Source organism: Nematolebias whitei, chromosome 13 (genome assembly GCF_014905685.2).
Source record: "Nematolebias whitei isolate Nwh7 chromosome 13, NemWhi1, whole genome shotgun sequence".
In the NCBI taxonomy this organism is placed as follows: Eukaryota; Metazoa; Chordata; class Actinopteri; order Cyprinodontiformes; family Rivulidae; genus Nematolebias; species Nematolebias whitei.
The window spans coordinates 4,785,456-4,792,239 of record NC_056510.1 but is presented as its reverse complement, the minus strand read 5'-3'; the positions used below and the strand labels follow the sequence as shown (position 1 = coordinate 4,792,239).

General features: G+C 43.8%; 1 protein-coding gene across 1 annotated transcript in view; it reads left to right on the top strand.

Moving 5' to 3' along the window:
* Positions 1-6,784, top strand: part of kif5c (kinesin family member 5C) — an 18,933-nt gene that overhangs the window by 8,638 nt on the left and 3,511 nt on the right. Inside the window, exons 9-19 of the mRNA XM_037686250.1 lie at positions 278-382; positions 694-842; positions 1,142-1,290; positions 2,425-2,594; positions 2,683-2,751; positions 2,911-3,117; positions 4,693-4,839; positions 4,995-5,183; positions 5,300-5,417; positions 5,938-6,014; positions 6,521-6,630. Coding sequence (XP_037542178.1) covers positions 278-382; positions 694-842; positions 1,142-1,290; positions 2,425-2,594; positions 2,683-2,751; positions 2,911-3,117; positions 4,693-4,839; positions 4,995-5,183; positions 5,300-5,417; positions 5,938-6,014; positions 6,521-6,630 — 1,490 coding nt within the window. The remainder of the gene's footprint in view (positions 1-277; positions 383-693; positions 843-1,141; positions 1,291-2,424; positions 2,595-2,682; positions 2,752-2,910; positions 3,118-4,692; positions 4,840-4,994; positions 5,184-5,299; positions 5,418-5,937; positions 6,015-6,520; positions 6,631-6,784) is intronic.

The window sequence follows — 6,784 nt, the reverse complement described above, 5'->3', positions numbered from 1 at the left end:
TGTCTCTCACCTGTTTGCCATCTGTCCCACACCTGTCTTCCATCTGTCCTCACCAGTCTTTCATCTGCCCCTCACCTGACCTCCTTCTGTCCCACAACTGACCTCCATCCCTTCCACACCTGACTTCCATCTGTTCTTTAGCTGTCCCTCAGCTGTCCTTCACCTTTTCTTCACTCGTCTTGTCTCCATTCTTTTTATTTTTGACACCTTCATGATGATTTTTTTTGTCCTACAGGTTCTGTTAAGATAAGCTTCACCTGTTTTTGTTGTTGTTCAGGTGAGTAAAACTGGAGCAGAAGGTTCTGTTTTAGATGAAGCGAAGAACATCAACAAGTCTCTTTCTGCTCTGGGGAACGTGATCTCTGCTTTAAGTGAAGGAACGGTGAGTGTCCACCGAGTGCTCAGAAAGATCAGGTGAAACTGGTTGGATTCTTCAGTGAAGGCTCTAGAATAGGGTCCAATGCGTCCGTTCAGTTCTGTTCTAGTTCTGATAAGAAGATCTCTGAGATTTTTTCAGATGCACTTTAGTCAACCCTGCACTGTCTTCTGGAACATTCACAGATGAAACTATGACTCAGAATAAAGATAAAAATGGTTCCAAATGTTCTTGATGACAGAAACCAGGAGTGTTTGATTAGACCCTTCAGTCCAGATAATGTGTTGTTGATCACATGTTCATGTTTCTGTCTGTAGAAAACCCATGTCCCTTACAGGGACAGTAAGATGACCAGAATTCTACAGGACTCTTTGGGAGGAAACTGTCGAACCACCATCATCATCTGCTGCTCGCCGTCTGTTTACAACGAGGCTGAAACCAAGTCTACCCTCATGTTCGGACAGAGGTAGAGTCCATCAGTCCTCTCTGATGGGTTGATGTATCAGCAGCTGTTTGTGATAGTAGGTAACTGATGAAGGCTGAGGGACAGATCAAGAACCAGAAGATAACGATGCCATGTCCTTCAGATGTCCATAGAGTTGTGCCCTGCGAGCTGGTTGAAGTGTTACATAGAGGAGTGGTTGTAGATCAGATCCTCAAAATGTAAATCTGTCAACTCGACTGTGAAACTGGATGAAAAGATAAACTCTGACTCTTCACTCAGATCGCTCTTGTGAAACTGAAGTCCTGTTCTATGTATTTCAGAGCTAAAACCATAAAGAACACAGTTTCTGTGAACCTGGAGCTGACTGCTGAGGAGTGGAAGAAGAAGTACGAGAAGGAGAAAGAAAAGAACCTCAGTCTAAGCGTTATGATCCAGAAACTGGAGAACGAGCTAAAGCGCTGGAGGAAAGGTCAGAAACATCTACAAGGGAGATTTTTGGTGGCGTGCTGCAACAAGTCCTGTTGTTTTGCAGGTTCTGCTCAGTGCTCTCCAACCAGAAGGATGGGAGGTGATGGTGGTACAGAACCAGCATCAGCATTAGAAGCAATGATTTACTGTACTATAACATGTACACGTGTACTGATACAAATATATCTGCTTGATTCTGAATACAGGAAAAAGTACATCCATCTGTCCATTCTTCCATCCATCCATCCATCCATCCATCCTTCTTCTATCCATCATCCATCCATCTATGTATCCATCCATCCATCCATCCATCCATCCATCCATCCATCCATCCATCCATTCATCATCCATTTATCTTATTCAACCATCATCCATCTTCCATCCTTCTTCTATCCATCATCCATCCATCTATGTATCCATCCATCCATCAATTCATCATCACCTATCTCCCATTCAACCATCATCCATAATACATTCCATTTTCCATCCATCTATGCATCCATCTATGCATCCATCCATCCATTCATCCATCCATCCATCCATCCATCATCCATCCATCCATCCATCCATCATCTATCCATCATCCATCCATCATCTGTCCATCCTCCATCCATCATCCATTCATCTATGTATACATTCATCTATCCATCCATTCATCATCCATCTATCTCCTATTCAACCATCATCCATCAGCCATTCCATCTTCCACTGGTCATCCGTCCATCTATGCATCCATCCATCCATCCATCCATCCATCCATCCATCCATCCATCCATCTATGCATCCATCCCTCCCTCCCTCCATCCCTCCCTCCCTCCCTCCCTCCCTCCCTCCAAAACCTTCTCTCCTGCTCTGATGAAGAGGATTCAGACCTGACTTGAGAACTGATGAGTGAAAGGAGTGAACTGAGCTTCTGTTCTTCATTAGGTGTTAAACAGTTTAGAGGGTTAGAGTCCTGACAAACATCTTCAGGTTCTGAAAAGCATCTATGTTTGCAAGAAGTTTTTTTAACTAACATTTAAATTTATATATTTGTTTTTTTATAGTAAACTTGAACGTTCGAGGTTTATTGTTGTGTTTGTTTGTTAGATCTACCAACTACTGGTGATCTTTGGTCTCTTCCGAACTTGTCCAGGTGAAGCTGTACCTGTGGAGGAGCAGCTGAGCAGAAGAAATATGAAGAGCAGCACTGAGACAGCAACTGTGATTGACAGCTTGGCCCCGCCCACTGTCCCTCTGTCTGAAGAGGAGAAGACTCAGTATGAGACCCTCATCACAAACCTGTACCAGCAGCTGGATGACAAGGTGCATCTCACCTGTAGCATCAGCAGGATGATGATGATGATGATGATGATGATGACATGCTGAAAAAAACTGCTGAATCATGTTTCAGGACGATGAGATCAACCTGCACAGTCAGACATCTGAGAAGCTCAAACAGCAGCTGACGGAGCAGGATGAGGTGAATCACCTGTCAGAGTCACGGTTCACCTGTACTCCACATCTGTCCTTACCTGGTCCCACCTGCCCTCATCTGTCTACCTGGTTTCCCCCGTCCTCACCTGTCCCCTTCCCTTGATCTAACCTGTCCTGTCCCGTCTTGTCCCGCTGCGCCCTACAGCTGCTGGCGTCCAGCCGTCATGACTACGAGCGTCTGCAGGAGGAACTGTCCCGCCTGCAGAGGGACGGGGACTCCGCCAAAGAGGAGGTGAAGGAGGTGCTACAAGCGCTGGAGGAGCTCGCCGTCAACTACGACCACAAGAGTCAAGAGGCAGAGAACAAGACTCGATGCAACGAGCAGCTGAACGAGGAGCTCGCACACAAAACTGTGAGTCCACAATTCACAAAGAAGGTCACATTTAAAAGCTCAACAATTTTTTAACCTTTAAATAGTTTTAAATGTAATAAATGAAGTGAAAAACAACAGTTAGAAGGAGACGGAACTGCAGTGGTGACGTCACATCCACACTGGATCTGGTCAACGAGAGGAATTGCATTTCCTGCGAAAATGCAGTTTGGATGCTTATTGCAGAAGAACTTGCTGAAAAACAGCTGGAATTAGCTAAAAGCATGATGAAATTTAGCTGACATGAAAGAACAAGCCTAAATTAACCTGTATAAATAAAGGTTGAATGAAAATTAGCAGAAGGAAGAAGAAAAAACATATTTGCTGAATCAGTTTTAAATGAGCACAAAATTAGGATCTCGGGTAAAAAAACAAAAACCCTGAAATTAGCAAGAAACCAGATGAAAAGTAGCTGAAAAGGCAGAAAGAAGCTTAACCTATCATAAGGAAGTGGAAAGAGCTGAAATGAGCTCAAAGAATGTGAAATTAGCTGAAAAATCTAAAATCAGCTAAAACAGCTAAATGATATCTGAAATAGCAGAAAAGGCTAAAACTAGCAGAAAAAAGCTGAAAGGAGCATAAGAAGCTGAAATTAGCAGAAAGAAGATAATTAGGCTGAAAGTAGCAGAAATTACCACAAAAACTTGAATTTATCTGAAAACAGCTGAAATTTGTTAAATAAACGCTAAAAAGGAAGCCAAAAAGGTAGAACAAGCTTCAATTACCAGAAGAAAGCAGAAATAACATATGTTTGCCCAGTTAGGCTGAAAGAAGCATAAATAAGCACAAAAAGTAGAAATTCTCTGAAAAAGGCTAAAATTAGCAAAGAACAGCTGAAAAGTAGCTAAAAAGCAGAAAGAAGCTGAAATTACTAGACGGAAGTGGAGAGAGGGCAGTTTTGCTGAATTAGGCTGAAAAAAGTTCAAATTAATGTAAAATGCTGGAATTAGCTGAAAAATCTAAAATTAGCATGAAACGGCTAAGTAGTAGCTGAAATAGCAGAAAATACTGAAATTTGCAGAAATCTTCTGAAAGGAGCATAACAAGCTGAAATTAGCAGATATAAGTTAGAAGCACAAAAATGTTGTAGTTAGCTGAAAGAATCTGAAAGGAACACAATACAGCTGAAAAAACCCCAGCTGAAATTAGCTGAAAGTAGCTGAATACTGTTTAAATTAGCACAAGGAAGCTGAAAGAAGCTGAAGCAGAACAAAATGTGAAAGGATCAGTAAAAGGTTGTAAACAGATCTAAAGATCTGAAGGGTGGAAAATGAACTCAATTAATTTTCCATGAGGGGAAAAATGGCAGAAAAGGCTAAATATTTCAAAAAGCTAAAGTTGCACCAATACCAAAAGTCACAGCAGGATTGCTCTGAAAGAGCTGAACGTTCTAATTTAGGACTTGCTGAAGTAGAACAAAAATGGTGGAACGAGAAAGATGCTGAAAAATGTACAGAAGAAAAATGGATCACATTGCGGAGTGAACGCTTCATTCACACAATAATGTTGCCATGGAAGGATGTTGGTTGAATTTCTTGTGTTGCTCTGTGGTTCCAGGCAGGTCTGGAGGCAGCTCAGCGGGAGCTCTCTGCCCTTCAGGACCTCAGCTCTCACCATAAGAAGAGGTCTGCAGAGATCCTCAATCTTCTGCTCAGAGACCTCAGTGAAGTTGGCGGCGTCCTCGGAACCACGGATCTCAAAGCTGTAAGACCTCTACTGCGCTCTTCTCTACAAAAACTCTTTCGTTAAACATCATGCTAGATCTGAAGAGATGCTTCTCACAACTTGTTGGAAGTAACAATCGTAGAAGGTGTTAAAAATGAACTCAGCTTCACAGTTTGATGTCCCTCTGAGGTCAGATGGCCGAGGTGAGTGGAGTGATGGAGGAGGAGTTCACCACCGCTCGTCTCTACGTCAGTAAAATGAAGTCTGAAGTCAAATCTCTGGTGAACCGCAGCAAACAGCTGGAGGTCGGCCTGACGGAGAACACCTGGAAGATGGAGGCCAACGAGCGGGAGCTGAGCAGCCACCAGCTGCTGGTCTCACAGGTAGAGTTGACAGATCGGAGCAGACCGTGGTCCCAACCACGTCGTGCGAGAAGGTTCAGAATTCAACCAGAAAGCTGCTTTTTAAAACTTGGCTTTTCCTTCTGTTTATTGTGCAGCTTCGGGCCAAGCTGGAGTCTCTGGCTGACGACCTGCAGAAGGTGGAGCAGAAGAAACGGCAGCTGGAGGAGAGTCAGGATGCTCTGATGGAGGAGATTGCCAAACTTCACGCTCAAGGTGCGTCTCGACTCGTGCACTCTGAGGACCACAAGCAACGATCAAGGCCCGCTGCCAAAAAGCAAAGGCAGACATTTATGTTTCTGCCTGTGTGGCTGCCACAGCTGTCCTTCAGAAACATCTGTAACTCAGAAAGTTTTGCAAATATGGTGTGATTGTAGCTGCCGATGTCACATCTGCCTGTTAGCAAAATATCTCAAACAGCATTGGATATACACTCAATAAGTAATCATTAGGGGTACATCTCCAACCAGTTAACTTTTGGAGTGAGTGCAATTCAAGATGGCTGCCACATCAACGTCAGCCGACACGGACATGAGGCGTCTCTGAGTGAGCTGCAGCTGCTTCAGTCTTCAGACACAGTTCGTGATGTTTGCACAGTTCAGACGAACGGCCCAGTCAGACAACTTGTTACTGGTGCACTACGTTACTGGTGACCAGTCCAGCAGCCCACGGGCCGCGTGTTGACCAGCCTGCTGCAGGGGCGGTCCCAAGCTCAAGGTGTTCTTTGTGTTTTCAGGTCAGATGCAGGAGCTGACTGTGATGGATAAAGAGAAGGAACACATGAGCAGACTGAAGGATGCTGTGGAGATGAAGGTAAACCCCAGCAGATTATCCAGGTTCCACATGTTCCACAGGGATCCTGATGATGAGTTCTTGAGGTCTGCAGGGATTCTGATGGTCTCATTCATGTGTCCCACCTCACAATCACCCCCCATCGCCCCCCCGGTCAGATCTCTGTTAGTGTTAAAAGCAGCTCAGATGAATCAGGTTCTCTGGCTAAGGCTTCACCCTGAACCTGAAGAGTCTGGACCTCAGAGGTTCTCATCAGTTCTGATGTTTCATCATCAGAAACAAACCGTCTTCAAAGCAAGTCTGTAAAGTTAAACTGCAGCTAACCTTGATTCAGAAAAATACCCTGCTGGTTCTCAATCGTCACCTTCATCATCATCGTCACCTTCATCATCATCACCTTCATCATCATGGAGAACCAGGCAGCAGTTTCAACCAACAGTCTTCTCGTTCTGTTCTGAACATGTGAGGTTCTGATGTATTTGAGCAGGAATCCTGAAGTGTTTCTGAAGTTGTTCTGGGTTCTGCAGAGAACGTTGGAGGAACAAATGGAAAACCACAGAGAAGTTCATCAGAAACAGCTGAGTCGACTCCGAGATGAGATCGAGCACAAACGGAGAGACTGTGACCACCTCAAAGAGTACGAGACGATAACTGACCTGTTCCTCTGTCTGGGGTTAAAACTTATCCTGATTATTACTTTAGTTTTTAATATTTTTGTATTAAAGTCTTCATATCTTTACTTTTATTGTTGCATTAAATGCACAATATATTGAGTTTGATTGTTGCATTAA